We start from the raw sequence: 22,686 nt of genomic DNA, 5'->3' as shown, positions 1-22,686 counted from the left end.
AATTAATAGGGAAAAGATAGTTGCAAATGACATATCAGTTAAAGGGCTAGTATCCAAAATCTATAAGGAACTCACCAAACTCCACACCCAAAAAACAAATAATTCAGTGAAGAAATGGGCAGAAGATATGATAGACACTTTTCCAAAGAGGACATCCAGATGGCCAATAGACACATGAAACAATGCTCAGTGTCACTCATCATCAGGGAAATACAAATCAAAACCGCACTGAGATACCACCTCACACCCGTCAGAGTGGCTAAAATAAACAAATCAGGAGACTATAGATGCTGGTGAGGATGTGGAGAGACGGGCACCCTCCTACACTGTTGGTGGGAATGTAAACTGGTGCAGCTACTCTGGAGAATGGTGTAGAGGTTCCTCAAAAAGTTAACAGTAGAACTTCCCTATGACCCAGCAATGGCACTGCTGGGGATCTACCCAAGGGATACAGAAGTGCTGATGCATAGGGGCACATATACCGCAATGTTCAAAGCAGCACTTTCAACAATAGTTGAATCATGGAAAGAGACTAAATGTCCATCAACTGATGAATAGATCAAGAAGTTGTGGTTTATCTATACAATGGAATCTATATGGTGATGAAAAAGAATGAAATCTGGCCATTTGTAGGAAAGTGGATGGACCTTGAGGGTGTCATGCTAAGTGAAATAAGCCAGGCAGAGAAGGACAGATACCATATGTTTTCACTCATAAGTCTAACAGGAGAAGCTTAACAGAGGACTTTGGGGGAGGGGAAGGGGGAGAATATTTGGGGAGAGGGAGGGAGACAAACCATGAGAGACTCTTGAATACTGAGAATAAACTGAGGGTTGATGGGGGAGGGGGAGAGGGCAAGGGGGAGTGATGGGCATGGAGGAGGGCACTTGTGGGGATGAGCACTGGGTGTTACATGGAAACCAACTTGACAATAAACTATAAAAGAGAAAAAAATACTTTTTTATATTATCATACGTTTTAAATATATTTTTGAAAAACTCAGAGCTGCAGATTTAGCTCCTCTAATTTAAGACGAATGCCCTTTATATTTCCTAATTAGCAAAGCAGGGACCCTTGTCATGCCCATCCACCAAATCAGACTTTCTCTCTGTCAGCAAAAAAACTGACTTTATTTTTCTTTTAAAAAAATGTTTATTTATTTATTTATTTAGAGAGTGTGTGAGAGTGGGGGAGGGATAGAGAGAGAGAATGACAGAAAAAGAGTCCCAAGCAGGCTCTAGCACTGTCAGTGCAGAGCTCAATGCGGGGCTCAATCTCACAAACTGTGAGATCATGACCTGAGCCGAAATCAAAAGTTGGATGCTCAACCAACTGAGCCACCCAGGCACCCTTCAGTTTTCAATTCTAACGAATATGTCAGTATGAATTTGGATTACCCTCCAGAGTGATGCTTTTTTTTGGGTAAAAAGTTGAGGATGGAAGGGCTAGCATGTTCACAGAAATCTGTCTCTACTCCTACCGTATGGTGAGTGTTTCTATATTCGAAGTATTCCAACACAGGTAAAAAAAAATCCCGCTTCTAAATTTTTAAATCAATACATAATCAATGAAAAAGATAAGCAGCCTTTCAGAGACACTAATATTCTGAATTGTTCTTTTAGATGGTGTTGGAAAGTCTTTCCCCCTGGTCTATCCACCACAGGTAGATTCGAGGGGTAGATTAGGGTTTTGCTTTTCAAGGGGGAGAGCTTTGCCAGAGGACAGAGAACCCAGCACCAGTAGAGCACTGAGGTATCCCAAGCAGGGAAGTTTTGGGAAAGTACACATATAGAAAGTGAAGAAATGGAAACAGATTCCCTACCTATGCCTGTACATTCCTTAGACCATTTCCTGAACTCCCAGGAGTACTCATAGCCGATTAGGAAGACTCTTGTTCTAAACGAATGTGGTTTTTGAAGAAGGGAATGCCTGACAGGCAATGGATTGTCCAATATTCCAAGAAAGATAAATGTTTCCTACTGGAGGAGAGTAAGGTTTCCTAGAGGGACAACAGGGGGATGTCTTTGAGGAGTCAGATGAGGCTCATTTATGGAATTTCTTCAATTCTATTGGTGAAAGATTTTAGTGCACTAGCATCACCATCACTGAAATGTCTACGTATATATATGTTTATGTATATATGTATATGTATGTGTATATAGATGTGTTCATATAGAATATATATATTACTCTATATTTTTCATAAAAGGTGATGGTGGTTTTATTTATAAGTACATGTCATACTTTTATTATTATTTTAAATTGGCTATCATTGTCACACTGTTTTTAAGTCTTTGATTAATGTTCACCCAGTATGATTTGCTTAGGGACAAACCTCAATCTGTATCAGTGGGAGACCTAATTATTAGAGTATTTAATTAAGAGTTTCTTTCAGGGACTTTGCAGAGAACAATTTCACAGTAGAGAAACTCCGCCTTATTTAGATCTCTACAACTGAACAGTGAGGAAATCTTGACAGTTGTCACAAGGACTCAAATAGGCCAAACATTACAAAACTTATTTTCATTTATTCAAGGCTTTACAATAAAATATTCATTTAATATGATACAGAGGCAATAAAATACATAATTTAATTGGCTTTTCAAACTCATTTAAAAATAGAGAGCTGTCCTTTTACAAAGCTCAGCTCTTTTTCTTCCCTCTAGCACATTAGGAAAAAACCTCCACAACTCACACGATGTAAGAAAGCCAAGTTTTGTCTCACGTATTTGGATCTACAAGCAGGAAAATCCTGGCTGCTGCAGCTGCTGGCGTCGGGCCCTGGACGCTGGGTGTGCTGATATGATGACCTGAATCCACAGTGGCCTTCGTGCACCTGCCTGCTTTCCATTTGATGAGGAAAGCATAGGTGGCAATTAGCAAACAGACTCAGTCTTCCTTTGGTGCTGTCGGAAGTATCTTCTTTGACACTCCATAGAAAATCTACACCATCTCTCCCGTACTGGCCTCTAATACAATTGTAACCTGTAGTCCCTTTTCATATATTTGTCTAATGATGAGAAAAAAAAACATAGGAACTTTATTCAATTATAAATGTGTACCTCCTCTAAAAAGGCATAAATGTTATGGCATTAGAGCAGGCTCCCTCACCCTCTGTTGAAAGCTGGGAGTTAACGTTCATGTTCTTGTGATTCTGAGGAGCACCAGCAGGATATGAACTCACAGCATCCAAATGCCAAAGGCCCTTTGGAGCCAAAACATTTGAAAGGAAATCTAGGAGGCAGGGAAAATGTCCAGATGGAAAATGGAACTGAACCACCGTAATCTGTATTAAGAATGTGTCCCCATGTTGCAGCGGAATAAAGGAAAGGAAACTAAATCAGCTCTAACATGCAGCCAGTTGTTTCCCCCTTGACATCAAATCCTAGTGCCATTGATCCAATCCTGCCTGGATCCTCTTGTGACACTTACTTCCAGCCTCCAGAGAACTCACTTGGCAGCGCTTTGCCTACTTCTGGGCCCTGGGCATGTCCTCTTCTTCCTCAAATACTCTTTAATACTCGCTTCCCGGTCTTCTTTCTTTTTATTGATACTCATTTTTGCACATCTGGTTGACTCTTGTCATGCATTGCAAGGGGGTGTTTACTATTTGTGCTTTTTCTTGCATTCCCCATGAGCTCCCATTGAACTGAACTCACCCACGGAGCAGTGGGGTTTTTTTCCAAAACTTCCGAAACCTCCCCGCTCCATAGTTGTCACACTAGCCAACATCGACCTGTCTCCTGCAGGTTGACCTTGAGGAGGTCCCTCTCCAGGGCTTGAAGAGCTCTTTGCCAAATTCAAGCCATTGGAAAGAATTGTTTTTCCTAAAAAAAAAATCTAGTGACGTTACTGGACTCCTCAGGCAGAGCAACCAATGTATACTGTTGCTGATGCGTTATGGACTTGATCCTAATTCGACGATTGATTTCTATTTAGTAACTCTTTTCTCTTATTTTTGCTTTTGAACTGTCACTGGAGAAGGCTAATATTTTTTTAAATATAGGAAGTCCATGTTGCACTACAAAGTTACATAAATAAGTAGGTTGTGACATTTTCAAAATAAGAATTAATATGTCAGTGGAAGATGTTCATTGCAGTCTTCTTACAATCATAAATACTCAAGAAAATCTTGATCACTTTATAATAATAATTCATTGCATCTATATTAAGATACATAAAGTCAGGTGCTCATCTCTGCGTTTTGAGATTCTGGGTAAGAACCCGGTTCAGGAGTTACAAGGTTCTCGGTGTTACCAGTGTCAGGGGTAGTCTGCAGTCTGAGGATATTTCTTGGGCACTTTTCAAAGACAGTACATATATATAAATATAAATATTTGTCACATTAAGGATTTGGACCACGAGTCACTTGGTACCAAAACCAACATATGGGTTCAATGGGAATCTAAATTTTCACTTTAACCATTTCCCGCCAAATATCCGATCAAAAACAAACAGATACTGTTATCGCAGAACAGTGTACTTTAGAATTCTTCTTTTTTGTCCGCTTGGTGTCTACTTGTCATCTGGCTGAAATCCTCTGTTCACCTTAGAGAGCGATGACTCAGAGACTGTTCCGATGTCTTTGCTGTCTGGAATTTCCACATTGTTTTTTCCATGACATTTCTTGTACGCCACATAAACTAGAAAGCAATACACAGGAGGTTAATCAAGGTTCTTATTAATTAGTTGCAAACTTTCTTTGGGCAGTGATCATAATCTATGGCTCAAATATCAGCTGGTACTTCCTGTAGCTCCCGGCTGCTTGGAGAAGGCACAAGGCATTCTTGAGTTGTACAGCCACTCATGGTGAGAGCGATGACTGCATTTCAGGTAGACCTGGAGCACAACCAGGGGGAGCACCTGCTCACACGGCTTCTGGAGGCATCAGCCCTGCGGGGGGTGCTCACCAAGAAGGACAGCGGACAGTTATTCTGGACCCACTGCCTCCCAGTTATTACCGTCCTCAGTATATAGGGTCCATGCTAAGGTGCAGGGTCCAACACCTCGGTCTAGTGCTCTGTGTGGGAGGACTTGAATTGGAATCACACTCTGTCTCTCCCACACTTCACTCCTTCCTTCCCATGAAGCAGGAGCTGTGGCTGATCTGGGGTCAGCCGTCCTCTCTTCCAGCAGCCATGTCTATCAGCATATTTTTGCGGCCAGCTCACCTGCGTAGACGCTCCCACAAGGGGAGTGGAGCCGTGTATATGTATAGGCGAGTGCTATGGGAGCATGTTCGGGGCAGTGGAGGGGGTGGTCTTAATAGGCCCATTGAGTTTTCAAGCTTTGTTTTCTAATTAAGTTTTATCTGTAATAAGAGTACTATTTTGTTATCTAAATATCGCCACTTCAGATAGCTGTGAAATTAGGTGATTAACTAGTTGTTACATAACCTTCTAATTTCTGTATAAGTCTAATTACATGAAATAGAAGTTGGGGTTTTGATTTTTTACTTTGCTTTTCTGTTTGGAGTGTAATTGTAACTACTGTAGTGTAAATGATGGAAAATAATTGCATATGTTAAAAAATATCTGATTTTTTTCCTTCTATGTCTCATTGGTTACAAAGTCAACAGAGGAAGAGAAAGTATTATATTATTGGGACTTCACACTTAAAATCGGTACAGTAATAATGTCTATCTCAGAGTACAATTGTGAACATTAGGTGAAATAAAATAGTAAGGTGCCTAGTGTGGCCATGGGAGAATAGTTCCGCTCAGGAGATGTCAGCCATCATGATGCACAGCTGAGAAAGACAGTGTGCGGCTTCAAAGGTCTTAGAATGTCAAGACTCACGTCTCCTTGTTGGTCCCTGCGCTGCTAGTAATATATTAATTTTGAAGCCACTGAGCTATTGAAGCTATTGACTTAAGCTTGTGGTTAATTAAAATACCCCAACAGTTTTATTACAAACGGTTTTCAGCTGGGACCCTTTCAACGTACTTACACCACTAATTTTTATTTAACCAAATTGTTTATTCTCTTTCTTCTTTCCTTCCCTTCCCTTCCATTTTCTGTCTCCTTCCTTCCTTCCTTCCTTCCTTCCTTCCTTCCTTCCTTCCTTCCTTCCTTCCTCTTTCCTTCTTTCTGTACTTCTCTTTTTCCTTCTCTCCTTCCCCCATTTCCTCCTTTCCTCACTTTCTTTGTTCCAAAAATTTTTAGACTTCTAATCCTTTTACCAAAATGTTTCCGGGCATTGTATGTAATCAATAAAGATGACTTCCTTGTCTGTATTCTTACTGATAAAAATGTGGGAAAGCATAAGACCAATACCAGTACCTGCCTTCCCAACATTCCTTCCACTTATCTACTGATCCCTTTTAAGTTAGTTATTCAACCAGGAAATTCACTTAATTGTTCTATCAGCCAGTTTGCTTTCTTTGGCTTCCTAGTAGACATCACTAGCTAATTATGTTGGAAAACCTCAAGGTGCACCAAATTGGGTATATGTCTGTCATACAAGGCAACAGGGTAATTAGGCCATGGGCTCCTGTCTCCTGTGTCAGTGATAAATCAGTGGAAAGTTTCGAATGGACCCAGAGAGTCTTATACTAGAAGGAAAACTCTGCTTCAAGGGCAACATTCAAGACAGTAGTACAGAGAGCGATTAGCACCCACAGGCAAGTTGAGAGCCAAGTGAGAAAGTAAAACCAAACCAAACCACACTGGACCACCAGGCAGCCTATACCATAACATTCACATTATTTTTGTCATTCACCTTCACAATATAACCTTTCTTAAAAGGCTACAAAGCTTGAAACATCAGTCTCTTTTTAAAGAGATGATAAAATTTAAAACTAGATGTTGGACATCATGAATCCTTGGAGAACAAAGTGTAAGGAAAGCTTTGCCTAGGTGAAAGCCAGCCGGTGGCAGGGGCCAGGAATCAGAGTTGTATGCGACAGCAGAGAAAAGTTAAAAACCAGGTTAGGGACACCTGGGTGGCTTAGTTAAGCGTCCAACTTTGGCTCAGATCAATGATCTCATGGTTCATGAGTTCGAGCCCCACATCAGGCTCTCTGCTCTCGGCACAGATCCCACTTCGGACCCTCTGTCCCCCTCTCTCTGTCCCTCCCCAGTGCATTCTCTCTCTGTCTCAAACTTCTAAAAAATCAGATTAGCTATCCCTGGTCCTTAAAATAGAGAACATGTTTGGTTTAACTGTTCCACTCACATGCACACTACATAATACATGTACACACGCACACGCACATGGATCTGTATTCTAATGTAACTTAGCTTGATAGATAGCCCTTGAATGCCACTTTTTTGGTAAATATCCTACATTTACAAGCATAGCAAGATGATGATTTGGAAAAAATGACCAGTCGGGGTTCTTAGAAGCATATGGAAAGACACACAATAAAATGGCCCTACGAGGTTAATATGCCCCCCTAATTAGTGAGAGAAAGAAAGTTGGTGGAGATGAGAACCAACTTCTATTACTTTTCACTTCACAGTCATCTTTACTAGAACCTTCTGATAAAACTACCACCTTTTCATCAGCTGTGGGGAAGTCATGATAACAGTAGAGGTGGCTTTTCCCACCCCTTTGCTGCCAGCAAAAAGGAATTTAATTTAACTTCTACAATCCACCACCAAAAAAGGGGATTTAAAGCAATGCCAGCTTAGCAACGCGGGGGTTTCTCGAAGAGGAGCGTCATGTGTGACACGTGAGGGGTATGGCTCCTTACTGCCTAAGAAGATCCCTGCAAAGGCGAGCTGGAAGATGCTGTAGATGAGCGGGAAAGTGAACACGAGGTTGAGCTCCTCCTGGGTGAAGGAGAGCTGCACGATGGTGGAGCACAGCTGGGTGTTCTGCATCCCCGTTTCCAGAGCAACCGTCCGGCACCTGCAAGACGCGTTGAGAGGAGTTAGGCTTTTATTGTCTTTATTCTGTGCTGTGTGACTGCATGACATGGAAAGCAGGTGCAATTAGAACAAGTGCTTAGTATGTGATTATAGCTATGTATCTGCTTAAGGGACACATTTATTCAACGTGTTCTTTTACTTACACTATATGGATACATAGCTTCCTAGGATATAGTAGTATATCCAGCATGCATAAATATCTATATATACATAGATAAAATCTTGGCTTGGTCACCTTTTATGTTTGTTACGATCATGGAAAAAGGGTATAAAACATCACAGAAGTTAAAAAAGCATACGCCAGCAAACACCACTGTTGTTGTAGTTTTCGCCTTTCCACGTTAAAGAACATTTAGAGATTATAACATCCTTTTGTTCAGAGAAACACAGAACACCGACTAGCTCATTTTGCCCACTGAGCAGTGGAATATATCTATATGTGTGTATATAATATATACATGTAATATGTATATAATATATAACATATATAATATGTATGTATATATCTTGTATACATGTATACATGTGTATATGTATGTATACAACCTTATATATAAAGATAATATTTATTTATATTGCATTATATAATAATCTTTATTAACAAATAATATATTCAATATACATAAAATTACATGTTGAATAAATATATACATTTATCTTATTTTTTTAGGTGAACATATTTTTAAATTTAAATTTTAGTTAACATACAGTGTTATATTGCTTAATATATATTCATTTAAAGCAGATATGTATGTAAATAAAAATACACATATGAAAACAGCAGGATCATTTATATTAGTGCTCCATAAATTCAAAGGGGGCTCATTTCATTCTTTCAATTATGCCCTGGGTAACAGTGCAGAGCACAGAGCAGAGGCTGAGAAGACGCTCAAGATAGAGTCTTTGTTACAGTTGCTTTAATTGTTAAATTGGTTTTGTTTTTCTGCAGAGATCTGGATAAATGCTCTGCCAGGAAGGTGGCACTGCCCCCGTCCTACAGATGAGAGAGGTCAGAGGAAGAGTGCAAGCCCAGAGCAGCCCGACGCCAGGTAATATCCCTCACTACCCAGCCCTGCTGCTCTCTTTCTCAGCCTCGTGCACGCTCCAGCTCTGGCACCTGCTTTTCCTTCTGCCTGTCTGTTCAGATGGGCTGGCAGGGCGGGAGCAGTTTTTCCTGGGTACCAGATGCGTCCACGCTAAACCTGGTTCTACCATGTGCACGTTGGGGTGATGAGCTCAGCCTGCTGCTGGATGGAGGGCCCCTTTGTGTGTCACCAGGCCAACCTAAGTGCTTCTGTTGAAGTCATTCTGCCTGGAGAATAAGGATGTGAGCCAACGGATGAGCTCATTCTGCATCGTGTGGGGAATGGTCCCCAAGAATTTGAGCCAAAGAGGCAGGCAGTAGTCTATTTCTGGGGGACCTGAGTCTATTTAGAATGATGGGGTGAATGTTATTCTGGGTGAAAGATTTTGAATTTCTTATCAGTATTTACAGCTGTCATGGGTTGAAGTGTGTCTTCCCAAGTGCATATGCTGCAGGCTTAACCCCCAGGACCTTAGAATGTGACCTTAGTTGGGAATAAGGTCCTTGCAGATATTTTGGTTAAGATAAAGTGATTAGGGTGAGCCCTAATCCAGTGTGACTGGTGTCCTTATAGTAAGGGGAAGTTTGGGCACAGAGACACTTCTAGAAGAAAGACAATGTGAAGACAGCCATCTTCAAGCCAAGGAGAGAGGCCTGGGACAGATTCCCCCTCACGTCCCCCAGAAGGAACCATCTTGCTGACATGTTGATTTTTGGACTTCTAACCTCCAGAACTGTAAGACCATAAATTTCTGATGTATAAGCCACCTTGTCTGGGACACTTCTCTAGAACAACCTTAGCAAATGAACACAACAGCCATTACAGAAGGAAATTCCCAGTCTGATTTATCAAAACACTGTACCTGTGCCAGGACTGACCAGCTATTCTAGCCAGTAAAAACCCTAGAGAGTAACCGGCCAGAGGAAATAACATTCCTATAATCCACAGTTTGGGAGCGATGATCCAGGCGCTCTGATATAGAATTCCTCCAATGACAGCTATGAGCACGATGAGGATTGCACCAGTGATGGAGCCAATCTGGAAGGAAGACACAAAGACCTGACGGTTGTGATAGAGAAGTCACCGCTCTGTGCATTCCTGTCCTGATGACTGTGGTCAGTCCCCCAGACACTCTGGTGCTTGTCCCCTGTTCTCCTTTTTAAGGAAATAACAGGACCTGTAAAGTCTGCTCTCTGGGAGCCTGAAGAAGATGTTCTAGCTTGCAAATTATCCTTGTCAGAGGGGGACAAAACCGACTCAGAAAGAACTAGAAGACCCGGCTTCCAGATGGAAATCTTTCTGCTCTCCTTCCTTTGGTAAGTCTTACCACTTTTCTTAGTCTTGCTTTCCTCATGTGTAACTGAGGATAAAATCTTGCTCATGACACATTTTGTGAGGATGATCATGAGAAAAGGGATATGAAACTCTACAAAAGTTAAAAAAGCATATGTAAACAAAAGTCTCGGTTGTTATTGTGTTCTTATTTTCCAGTAAGAAAATTTGGAGTTTATAATGTTTCTTTTTTTTTAATTTGTTTGTTTTTTTTTTTGGTCCAGAAAAATGAAGAACACCAGCTAGCTTATATTGTCTTCTGATCGGTGGGCTACATGTACATGTACATCTGTATCTCTCTGTTCCCCTGTGTGTATTTATGTCTGTAGATTTATATCATCTGTGTCTATGCCTGTACCATTTTATCCATATCTATACCATCTAGCCAGAATATAGTTCTTGAATGAGGATGAATGGTTATTAATGAATAGTTACTGATTACTAATGGGTACTAATATCTACCAATTGCCAGATACTGAACTGGCCATATGGATGCAGAGATCAGAAGCATCTGATCTATTTCTGAAAACAGCTGTCTAGATATGTCTTATGATGCAATCCCACAGAACAGAGATCAGAGCAAACTGCCCTGGGAGTTTGCGTAAAAGCAGGAGGCGGTGTATGAGTTGGATAGAACTCTGTCCTGTACGTGGGACTGGCAAGGGCGTTCTGGATATCCTGAAAGAGCCAGTTGAGTACCAATTATTGCAACTCACACTGTGGAGCATTTGCAGCCTATGGCACAGGGCACTGACCTTAAGAATGATCTTGGCTTTGTGGGGCCATTTGTGATTAACAAATATTCCAGCGGAAACAGGAACAACGAGAGCGACCAAAGACGTACCTGAAAATAACAGGAGAGCAATTTGATCAGTAAACCAGGTAGGGCAGAAAAAAGGAAAATAAAACAGTAGGCAGCCTGCAAAAGGCTTAGGTAGTGTCTGTCTCCCTTCTCGAATCCACAAAACAGACTCAAGCAAAACAGCAATTAAACCCTCCTTTACCCACCCCGGCAAATGATTTAATCTCCCTGGTGGGGCATTGCTAACATGGGTGATACAGATCCCTTTCAGAGTTCTGTGTACTGCCAATCTTTTACTTTCAATTCATCAAAATCTTGGTGTCTTTGGTCTATGGATCTTGATATCTTTGGAAAGAATACCTTTTTAAAGTTTGTGTGTGTTTTTGTTCTTGGGGTATATGTGGATATTTTACGTCTGCCTGTTATGTTACTTCACGGCAGTAGAAATAAAACAAAAAGTTCAAAATTCTGCAGGCGTTCTGTGGGCTAATGACTTCTGGTTAGGACCGAGTTTGGTTCTCCAAATCTACAGCAGAGAGGTGAGGGAAGGGGTTGAAAAAGCATGCTTTAAATTTTCCGTGAGATAATATATTTGGCGACCTCTCAAGGAATTACAGTTCTTTGCAGGAACGTGCTCACCCAGCAGAGAAGAGAGCCATACTTCAATTTCCCTGTGTTAAATTTACTGCTGTCCCGTGGCATGACGGTTTGTTACTCCATGTTATTTAACACTTATTTGTCCAATCACTGCTTTTATAGAATAGAGTACCAGCAACCTCAACTTCTCATGGGCTGTGTCTTTGTCACATATCCGTTTCAAGCAGTAGGGGAAAGTGCTATCAAATCATGAAATTTCGAGGGCGGTTGTGGCTTGGCATTGGAGTAGATTCGATGAGGACCGGAAAATGGATTCTAGATCCCAGGACTGTAAACATGAATTTAAAATGAACACAACAGTGATGAAAACGTAATTTCTTTGTAGCCTTCCGGTCCCCCTGGAAGTATAAAGGTTAGCAGTTACTTTGTCCCAGAAATTACTCAAAGGGGATAAGCAACGGCCAGAAAACCTAAAGGAAGAAGAAAAGATGGTAGGCGAAAATGGTGGAAGACAGGCTATGGAAAAGGGTGGTTGATGGCTGTGCTGGAGGAGCTTCCGGAAAACCCCGTTTGGGAATCCTTACATCCCACTCCCGCGGGAGGAGCCTTCTTCCCTGGGGTGTCCAGACTCTTCCCTGCATCGCGGCAGGTTTGCAGACCGTAAATGGAAACCACCTGATCCTACTGTTGTAACTTATATCTAGCTGCAGATGCTGCGCTAGGGATGCCAGTGTGGTTAGAGTCCGGTAACTTATTTTTAACGTGTCAGTTCTGTGAAAGGGGCTCCCTTCCGCCGCCTGCCCCACCACGTGGGGCCCTTCCTGCTGAGAGCCTTTACCTCCTCTGGGGTCCCAAGGATCCAGGATGAGTGGGCAGACCACCTGCCCAAAGTGCGTTTCCTCTCCTGACCAGGTGAGGCCAGAGACCGTTTTTCTGGGACCAGAAGTGGTCTGTTAAAGACCCTCTTCACCCCACCCGGAGAGCTGGGTTGGTGGGACGCTTGACGCCCCCATGTGGTAAAGGTTCTCTCTCCTCCCCCTTCCTTGGGTGCCCGTCCAGTTTGATGGCAAAGCATCTGCTCGCAGTTAGGCCACTGGAGCCGAAACGTGGCCCTTTTTGAGGTCACAGAGCAGGTCCGAGGGGAAAGAAAGGTGGATCAAAGCAAGAGGAGGACGTGGAGCCAGGTGGACTGGAGGCCCGACCTGACAAACCGGGAAGGCCGCAACGTGTACGGCCCCTCTGCGCCCTGGTTTCCCCCTTTGGGATGCGGGTAGAATTACGAGTAGCTCACGCAGCTGCCGTGGGTATTAGGTGATGAGACGGGTGTCCGGTTCACAGTGCTGGGCACTCTCGAACAGACAGCGGAGGGGGGCAGGGTGAGCAGCCTGTGGCCATGGTTCTTGGGGGCACCGGCGGGGAGCCGCCCTCCTCTGCCCCGACCCCCCTGGGAAGGGCGCCGCCCCAGTGCTGTCCCCGCAGAGAGCCCTGGGCACCGCGTGGAGCCCGGGCGGGGCCGTGCTGCCCACAGAGCCGGTGTGCCGACCAGGGGGCATTTCCAGCTCACTGCTCATCTGGGACCAACTAAACCTTTACCCTGGGCCTTGGTTTTCTTGTCTAAAAAGTAACGAGCACAGCTTGTGGAGTGATTGGGTTGTTTTCTTAGAGGTCTAGGAAAGCCAATAGCAAGAGGGTTAGGTTGGAAAACAGGCCTGGGGAAAATGGTGACTAAGCAGAGTTAGTATCTTAGGTTTCCTAACTCACTTAACATTTAAAAAAATCTTGTCCTTTTCTTAATGGACTGAGCCACCCAGGCACCTACCCTGATGAGTGTGTTGAAAGTTTGTTCTGATTCAGTTGTGCAGACCTCATATTTTTGTCATGGAAACAATCTTTCTTAGAAATGGAAAAGGGTTTTAATGCCTCCAGTCCAGTGTCCCGTGCCAACAGCAATTCCTTGAGAAATATCCTTCTGAGTCACTATTTAGCTTTGCTCACAGGCTGCCTTCAGTGGACACCCACATCCTGAGGCAGGGGTCAGCTGAAGAAACACACCTGTGATGTGTACTATCGCACCTCTGTCTCATCTTCTATGACTACAGCTCTATGGGAAATCCCTGATTTGAAGGCCAGGAGCTGCCTCATCCTACCCTTGACCCCATGTTACACAAAGGACTTAGTTTCTCACTGTTCTCTGTTGAGCCGGAAACTAGAAAAAAGAGCTCCTTTGGGGTGGGGGTGAACATCTGGGAGCAAAATGAGTGGAGACAGAGTCATGACTAGCAGATTTGACTCCTGGGACATCATATACAACCTCTGCCAGTCAGTGAACTTCTGAATCAAGATGTGGGTTACTGTTGGGTGTTACCTATAATACGTTTCGTCTGGTAGTTTCCCAGCTCACTAGGTGCCCAATTTTTTTGAATTTTTTAATGTTTTATTTATTTTTGAGAGAGAGAGAGAGAGAGAGAGAGAGAGAGCGAGAGCGAGAGTGAGAGCGAGAGAGAGAGAGAGAGAGAGAGAGAACAAGCGAGCAGGGGAGGGTCAGGGAGAGAAGGAGACACAGAAGCTGAAGACAGGCTCCAGGCTCTGAGCTAGCTGTCAGCACAGAGCCCGAAGCGGAGCTCGAACCCACAAACCGTGAGATCATGACCTGAGCCAAAGCTGGATATTCAACCGACTGAGCCACCCAGGCGCCCCAGTAGGTGCCCTAATCTTAAATCATTAGTGAAATAGATAATATATATTTTATATTTCTTCAATCTGCGTGTCTGGGAGCAAACTCATGTTCCCGTGAACTATGGTCCTGAGGGTTATGGAAAGCTCAGAGCCTCTCGTGCGTCAGCAGTTTTGGCTTTCTCAGGCCCAGACGGCCGTGCCTTGAGTCAGTCCTCTCTCTGGTGCCTTCAGTGGAGGAAAACCAGGTTCTCTCTTGCGGGTCAACGTTTGGGATTTGGATTCTTCCCGGCCCTCATTCAATCACAGGCATGACCTGTAACGAAACCCTGATTGAAATCTGCCGCTCATTGGAGAGGTAAATGCTAGCTGGGTCTGAGCCTGGCCTGAGGGTTGACAGAGAACAGGAGGGGTGATATTCAGAAATCTTGCAGAGGATGACTTACCTATGTTATCAAAGGGAATTATGATGGTCCCAGAGTCGACCCACATTTTGGTATAGATAAAGAGGCATAGCGGCATCATTCCCAGGGCGAGCAGCGTGGAGCATGTGGTCATACTGACGCTGAAAGGAAACGGGTAGGTTGATACATCCGCCTGGGTTTTCTAGGGGGAGACTTAGCTTCATCGTGCAATTCATGATGAGGAAATCCTGCGAAAGACTCAAGCAGCGGCATCCTCTAGGCTGATGGATGGACGCATGCATGTGCCCATCTTTGTGCGGGTCCCGGCTTGGCGGGGAATGCTGAGATCTGGATTTGTTGTTTTCCTACTCTGTCCTGAGCCATTCCTCCCTCTCCACTGGATCTTGAGGATCAGAGCAGAAGGTTAATGACTGTTTAAATTCATTATCAGAAAAGATACAAGGTGCTTGGACACACCACGCTTTGGACCTCCAGCCAAAACTTTAGTGGCTTTGCCCAGTCTGTCTGTGTTGAGAAGAGATGGGCCTCCCTGGTCCCTTGGAGGAGAGCACGTGTCCAAGGGAAGGAGCCTCAGTGTCTTTTTTAAGGCAGATTACTGCCCTGATGCCCTGTAGCTTAAAAAAAAAAAGAGGAAGCTGACGTTAAGAACTAAAAAAAATATGCAAGCAGTGAGGGTGGGCCTGGATTCTATTTCCACTGAGAAATTTACCCTGTGTGTTTGTTCAGAAGGACTATTCCTCCTGAGAGCATCTATGTTACAGTGAGTGGACTGGTTGGGTAAGTGGACTTTGGCTTTGAACTTGAAGGAATTCGTATGGAATGGTGCTACAATGTGACAGTGGGTGGTGGGTCTTCCTGGTTCCTCGCAAGGGGTCATGTGCACAGAGGCACATTGTCTTCCTGGGTAACCAAGCTGTTAAATGTCTGGGCCAGACACTAAAGCCAGACACTGCCTGGGGTGGAAGCAGGCGTAGCCACTTGCTACATAAGTACTACGTTCTTTGGGTAATTTACTTGACTTTTCTTGGCCAGCTTCCTTATCTGTGAAATGAAGATTATAACTATCACCACCTCATAGGCTGTGAGGACTAATGATCCAACGAGTCCAGTGCTTAGAATAATGCAAGGCTCTCATTAAATGTCAGCTACTGTATTAGCTATCCAGTCATAGTGTGTGTGTGTGTGTGTTGTGTGTGTGTGCGTGCACACATGCACGCGCGCACATGTGTTGCGTTCCAGCAAAATACAGAATCAAGAAACTGGAGACATTTTTGCCTTTTTCCAAAAGCAATAGCATTGAAACCATCAGAGTCATAATTTCTTAAAGGCATTATATGTGGACTTGAAGGAAAATGTGAAATTATCTACATCACCTGTGTGCTCGTCCTGCAGTCTGTCCCACAAACACCAAAATCACACTACACGATGCTAAGCAAAACAGCTAGGGGTGAGGAATTTCATTTTAATGCATACAACTAAGCACAGTTTTGGCAAAAAATAAGGGGGTGGTGGCAATGCTTAAAGGGGGCTTAACTTGCCTAATAACCATTTTTTTTTTAAACTGGGGACAGCCTCACTTAAAATGTGTTCAAAGATTTTAGGATCAAAGTACTTGTCTTTGTGGAGCTCAAATAAATAATATAACACCAACAAGTGCTGGAGATGCATGTGAAACATTTCCAAGAAGTTCCATCTATTATAGGACAGATGAACTTGATTTATATACAAAAAAGGGATGCGAACTCAGCATCCTAAACCAGAATAATAATTTTCCGAAATAATCCTACTTATCATTAAAATACTGGAGTCTCTACACTCTCTCCCTTCCTTTGACATTCTCTCTTTTATCTTTTATTTGAAAAATAAATTAGAATGGATTTAGAGTTATCACCATGGGGCGCCTGGGTGGCTTAGTTGGTTGAGCATCTGACCTCAGCTCAGGTCATGATCTCATGGTTCGTGGGTTCAAGCTCCGCATCGGACTCTGTGCTTAGAACTCGAAGCCTAGAGCCTGCTTCAGATTCTGTGTCTCCCTGTCTCTCTGCCCCTCTGCTGCTCATATTCTGTCTCTCTCTCAAAAATAAATAATAAAAACATTACAATTAAAGTTATTGCCATAATAAAATAGTTTTTATTCCAGTATGTCCAACATGCTTTCCAGAGTGGAGAGGAAGGGAGGGGGTGAATGGGGGGAGCAGTGTTTTCTACCTGGATCATATAGTAAAGAGAAGGCCGAGGATTTTTGTTTTATTTTTATTTATTTATTTTTAAACAATTTTTTAACATTTATTTATTTTTGAGAGACGGAGACAGATCATGAGCAGGGAGGGTCAGAGATAGAGGGACACACAAAATCAGAAGCAGGCTCCAGGCTCTGAGCTGTTAGCACAGAGCCCGACGCAGGGCTCGAACCCACAAGCTGTGAGAGCATGACCTGAGCCGAAGTTGGACGCTCAACTGACTGAGCACCCAGGCGCCCCAAAGGATTCCTGTTTTAAACTATAAGGACAACGTTTAGAAGAAAGTTGGGGAAATTTCAATTTTAAATTATTGCTAAGACAGTTTATGAAATTGTGTTAGGGTTTTGAGTTTGGCAAGAGCAGTTTCTTGAGGACCACGAGGAAGGACACGTCAGCAGCTGGGGAAGGGAATGGTTTAGCTTTAATGGGCCACCTTGACCATGAAGCACTGCAGAGGGGCAGGAGAACAGGTGGCCGAAAGTTGATGCCATTTGAACTAACATGAGAACGATATCAGACCACTCAGCATGAGATGAAAAATAATTTGCAGGTAATAATTTTTGGGAGCAATGTAGGGGAATATATCAGCAAAAGAAAACAAGTCCTTTTATGAATGAAATCTCAAGTTTTATAAGAAGCATAGATGTCACAATAGAAATGCTACCATGAGTTTATACTGGAATGGGGAAAATGTAACAAAAGAAAAAAATTTCTTGTCTTTAATTTGTGACTAGCTCTATTAGCCATCAGGGAAAATTGTTTTTTTTTTTCTTTGTGGAGATAAAAACAAATGAGAATTCAGTAGTTGAGGAATTTGGTGAAGTCAGTGATGAGGAATGTAAAGGCCGTCACCATATTAGAAGTGAAACACCAAATATGACAAATCAACTGAAGCATATGTAGGTGGTGCTAGAAAACGGGAACGTGATAAGTGATAGAAGCAATGTTGAACAAAGATTAAGAGACCGGATAAGGATACGTGGATAGGTCTGGATTCAAATCAGGCTCCAACACGTACTGCCTCTGTGACCTGGGTTAAGGTTATGAGCCTTAATTGTATCATCTGTCAAGTGCAGAACATAATAGTACTGACCTCCAGAGGATTGTCTCAAGGGCTAAATACACCAATGTACGTGGAATACTTGTACTGTGTGTGGCTCATAATAGTGCCTAATCAATACTAGCTAGTAAATAAAAATAAATGTTGCATGAGAGAAACAGAGCTTGGTTACTTTAAGGGGGAAAAGAGAAACAGTCAAATACAGTTGGATTAGTTCTTAGAGTAGAGAGAAGTTGGACATTTATGTGATTTAAATGGGAGAGATTGCTTTAAATTTGTGGTAAGCCAGAGGGTGGAGTATCTTGAACAACTAAAATAACAACTAACACAGACCTGGAAGACGAAAAATGTAGCAATCTTTAGCCAGAGAACAAAGGATGTGGACAGAAAACCTAGAAATGATTAATACTGGAAAGTAGGAAAAGGGGATGTGGCTAGGAGATGGCAGCGAAGGAATTGAGGGAAGTGGAGGAAAGCACGTAAGCAGGAATCCCTCCGAGAAGAAGGCAGAGAGAGGAAAACAAGAAGGAGGATTCCTTGTGCCGTGTGGCGAGCCCAGTGCTAAGAAAGGAGATTCGAAAATGGGGATCTCTGGGAACAGAGCCTCAAAGGAGGCAGGCGTCTGTGTGTCCTCTGGACTGTGGGTCCTGCCACCAGCAGATTTGCCTGAAAACGTCACCTCCATTTCTCTCAGAAACATTTTGTGTGTAGGACGCCCACAGCACAGCTAGAACAGGTGAAAATACCTGTTCGCTACTCACATTCCTGTAACACGTTGGAGCGGTCCGAGAAGGAGCTCAGATATGACTTGCTGTATTTCAATGAGCAAGGTCTATAATTTCGTGAAGGGGAACTGTCTTCTAAGTTTCTTATTGTTGTCTGTTATTATTATTATTTTTTACTGGGCAATGGCTTGCCATGTTCCAAAGAAATGGTAAGGGGAAAGGGGATGAGGGGATGAAGAGGGGGGGACAATGGGGTGCAGGGGGAGGAAGTGGGAGGCGGCGGGGGCTGGGGGCTTGATTTGATTTCCTCTCCCAAGAAACAACATCCTGGAGAGCCACCATAGATGGAGTTGTTTTGGACACACCGGCGTGGTGTGGTATCTGTTCTAGTGACTGGTAACAGTTCAGATACCTGTTGTAAAATAATCATATCTTGGAAGCCATTGCTAGAGTTCCAGTGGAAAGTTCTTTTTTTTTTTTTTTTGTAAATTTATTTATTTATTTAGAGCACATTAGTGGAGAAGGGGTAGAGAGAGAGAGAGAAAAGAGAGAATCCTAAGCAGACTCCGGACTATCTGCGTGGAGCCCAACGTGGGGCTTGAACTTGTGAATTGTGAGATCATGACCTGAGCTGAAGTCGAACGCTTAGCTGACTGAGCCACCCAGACTCCCTGAAGGTAGAGTTCTTAGAGCACAGAACTGACTCTGGAAGAATAGAAAGTGTTGGAAAACTGTTTCACAAAAGCTGAGGTGATCCTCTCTTAACTTACTTTTAAGAAATATTTGAACAGTCTTTCCTTTAACATGTGCAACACATAATGTCATTATTTTACAGAGTGGCATAATTGAACTGCATTCAATGATTATGAGCCATTGTGATACACATTTTTATTTGCTCTGCTAAAATACAGTGCTCTCTCCCAGGTGGCTGTGTTTAGAGAGCTGTCTGTCCCTAAGTTAAGTGACACAGAGGCTGCTGTGATTTTGAGTTGCCTTCTTTGTGCTGTGGGCATTTTTGGTTTTGAGGTCAGGCTTTCGGGACCACTTGCTGCTGGGGGACAAAGGCTCGCCCCTCTAGCACCTTGCTCTCCCCCCGCCCTTCTTATTTCTCATCCTTTGTGCTGAGAGATTGCACAACAGAGCTCTGGGATTAGGAGATTAACACGTCCTGTGCGAGGCACATGTAGGACAATTAAGCAGGATTGGGTCTTTTCCTGGGTTTTGTTTGAGGTCTGGATGATGGCATTTGCTAGCAAGCTGACTGCCGGATCGTAGGGTTGTTGGTGTTATTCGCAAGACAAGGGGGATCTGCAGAGATGACACTTTCTAGAATGAAAATGAGAAGTTTCTCTGTCATAGGTCCTGTTTAGGGATTATTCTGACTTGCTGAAGGATTCACATAAGCGGATGCAGGTGGCTGTTTTCCACCACGGATTCACATTTCACTTTGGTTCTTTCTCTTAAATATCTTTATTTTTTACAGGAATTGTTATATGAGGTAGACAGGATTGCATACTCATCTGTTTCAAGACAAAAAAGATTTCCTTGACACCACAGAAAAGTGTCAGCTCAGGTCCCTACAGTTTTTGCCTACAGAAAGAAATCCTTTCCAACAGTCACATAATCCAGCATCGTGCATTCTTTTCTATCTTACAAACTGATTACACATGGGGCAGTATCTTGAAATATAGGACTCTGCCATTTTGTTGAAAAGTTACAAACATTCTGTAAAAGCTGTTTGGGGGAAGTCAAAGTCCTATATTCAATTTGGGTCACCCGCCTTGGTTTAGCGGGTGAATTGTCACCTCTGTGTGCTTATGTCCAGATCAGACTAAGTCGAAGTCTAAAAGGACCTTATTGCTCTATGGTGGTTCACAGATTAACTAAACCTGAACAGCACTCACCATCCTTTGTTCTTTACAAGACTTCCTTAGGGGGGAAAATCTATTGCAAGGAGGTATGGTATTTCCTTAGGTGAAAAATACGTGAAGTCAAGGCACATAGTCTGTGTGCCTTTTCTAAAGCTTGGGGGGATCAGCACCAGCTGAGATGAATCGGCAGGCTCCCAGTTGCTCCGTGGGCCCTGTCTCAACGTGGAGTACAGTTTCACATTTTGCAGTGGTTACATTTCTACACCTTAAGCTTCTCTCTTCTGAGCATCGTAGCTGGTGATTAACAGAGCCGATTGCCTACTGTACAGTATTTAGTAAGCACACCTTACCTCAACACCTGGCTGCTCTGCAGAAATGCATACCTTTCCCAGGAAATGAGGAATTGTCAGGTAAGGAAAAAGACATTTTTCTATTCAACTTGAAGCATTAAAATTCTTGGTCTCATCACATTAATGCTTCGTCTTATTTCGATTAGTTTTTTTTTCCCCAGTGCTAGTTCAGACTGGCACAGGATGAATTGGGCAAACATTGCAATTTAGATTACTCTGTGGGAAGCAGAGAAACCATTTTCTGTTTATTTTTTAGTAAGGAAGCATAATTTAAAAAAAGCTGCTGCGGGGTTTTTTTTTCTCTCTCTCTTTTAATGCCAGCAGAAATGAAGCGAATGTACAAATTCTTTCTGAGGCTTTCTACCAAGAAAAAGCTGGTTCAAAGGACTGGCTGTGTTCGTGGACCTGACCATTCTCTTAGCACTGATTCTAATGTTTAAGGAACAGTTGGATTGTGTGATTCCACTTGGAGCTTCTCATCACCACAAAGAAAGGTGTGTTGGTTTCTCGTTTTGTTTTTGTTGGTACCAACAAGGCAAACTCTCTTGGGTGCACTTGTGGCTTGGACAAGTTTCTTTTCTGAAACACTTCAAATTTTTCCCCAAAGATAAAGAACAACTATCCAGCTCCCTGTTTGCTGAGTTAGATTAAAACCCACAAATATAAGATATCACCCCCAAATTCCAGTAGCTAAAGGGTTGTACAGGAAGTTGAAGGAAAGCATTCATTCTCTTCTGTTTAATTCCTCAGTTGTACCCTAGATCAGAGCCCGATCAGATGGACGTCACAATGACGTGGGCCTGTGACAAGATTAATTCAATGGGATCACACAGTACGCAGAGGTTTAGATATCTTACCTCAAGTCCATGTCCCCATCGACCCAGTAGGCCAAGATATTGGAGGCAGTTCCTCCAGGACAACATCCCATGATGAGCACCACTACGGCTTGGACGGGAAGGACGTCAAAGGCCACTGACAGGATGAATCCCGTGAGGGGCATGATTCCGAACTGACAGAGGAAGCCGACGCAAATGCCCCACGGCCGCTTTATGTGTCCTAGGAATTTCTTGATTTCCACATTGCATCCCATAGAGAACATCACCATGGCCAAGAGGACCGTCAAGACAGTGCTCAGGACCACACTGAGAATGTTATTGAAATTGCTCTCAGGCAGTACGCAGGACGACCCGTTGCAAACCGTTGCATTGGCCGAACAGCCTGTTGAATTATTCATCCCTGGAGATGCTGCCCAGGTGGCCACAGACATCCACAGAAGTGCCACTCTTCTGCTGCTCACTCGATAAATAATGCCTTGTCCAGCCACGTCCAACTTTTAAACCCTTCTCAAACACGTGTCACTTGGTGTCTCTTTCAAAAGCCACCTCAGAGGCAATAAAAAAAACAATAAATGCCAGTATGTCAGTTTCCAGAGGTAACATTACAACACAGCACGAATTGTGAATCATAAAACCCTGCCAAATTATTGGTCCGCCGGAGACTTACAATTAATCATTTATTGGCATGATAATGAATCGGACCATATAAAAAGAGCTGTGTTAATGTTTAATGCCGGGGAGGTTTGTGAAATAATTTCAGTTAAGTGACACTTAAAAACAACTAAGAAAATGACAGAACATTGGAGGGTGGAAGCC

General features: G+C 43.1%; 1 protein-coding gene across 1 annotated transcript; it reads right to left on the bottom strand.

The window, feature by feature from the left end:
- Positions 1 to 4,398: 4,398 nt before the first annotated feature.
- Positions 4,399 to 22,268, bottom strand: SLC10A2 (solute carrier family 10 member 2). The gene is made up of 6 exons (XM_029938410.1): positions 21,892 to 22,268; positions 14,810 to 14,928; positions 11,047 to 11,135; positions 9,822 to 9,997; positions 7,697 to 7,854; positions 4,399 to 4,643 (listed from the first exon to the last, which is right to left on the bottom strand). The coding sequence occupies exons 1-6, from the start codon at positions 22,266 to 22,268 to the stop codon at positions 4,516 to 4,518; spliced, it is 1,047 nt and encodes a 348-aa protein (XP_029794270.1). The 3' UTR covers positions 4,399 to 4,515.
- Between the last annotated feature and the right edge of the window lie 418 nt (positions 22,269 to 22,686).

Source organism: Suricata suricatta, chromosome 4, assembly GCF_006229205.1.
Source record: "Suricata suricatta isolate VVHF042 chromosome 4, meerkat_22Aug2017_6uvM2_HiC, whole genome shotgun sequence".
Lineage (NCBI taxonomy): Eukaryota > Metazoa > Chordata > Mammalia > Carnivora > Herpestidae > Suricata > Suricata suricatta.
The sequence above is the reverse complement of the archived record's forward strand: the minus strand, read 5'-3'. Positions and strand labels throughout refer to the sequence as shown.

What these genes read in the sequence shown, in the direction of transcription:
- SLC10A2 (XM_029938410.1), bottom strand. Translation starts at nt 22,268, where the DNA reads ATGAATAATTCAACAGGCTGTTCGGCCAATGCAACGGTTTGCAACGGG. An exon ending in AATTCCCTTTGATAACATAG is followed by an intron (nt 11,136 to 14,809) that starts GTAAGTCATCCT and finishes TGTTATTTTCAG; the next exon opens with GTACGTCTTTGGTCGCTCTC. An exon ending in TGCAGGGATCTTCTTAGGCA is followed by an intron (nt 4,644 to 7,696) that starts GTAAGGAGCCAT and finishes ATTGCTTTCTAG; the next exon opens with TTTATGTGGCGTACAAGAAA.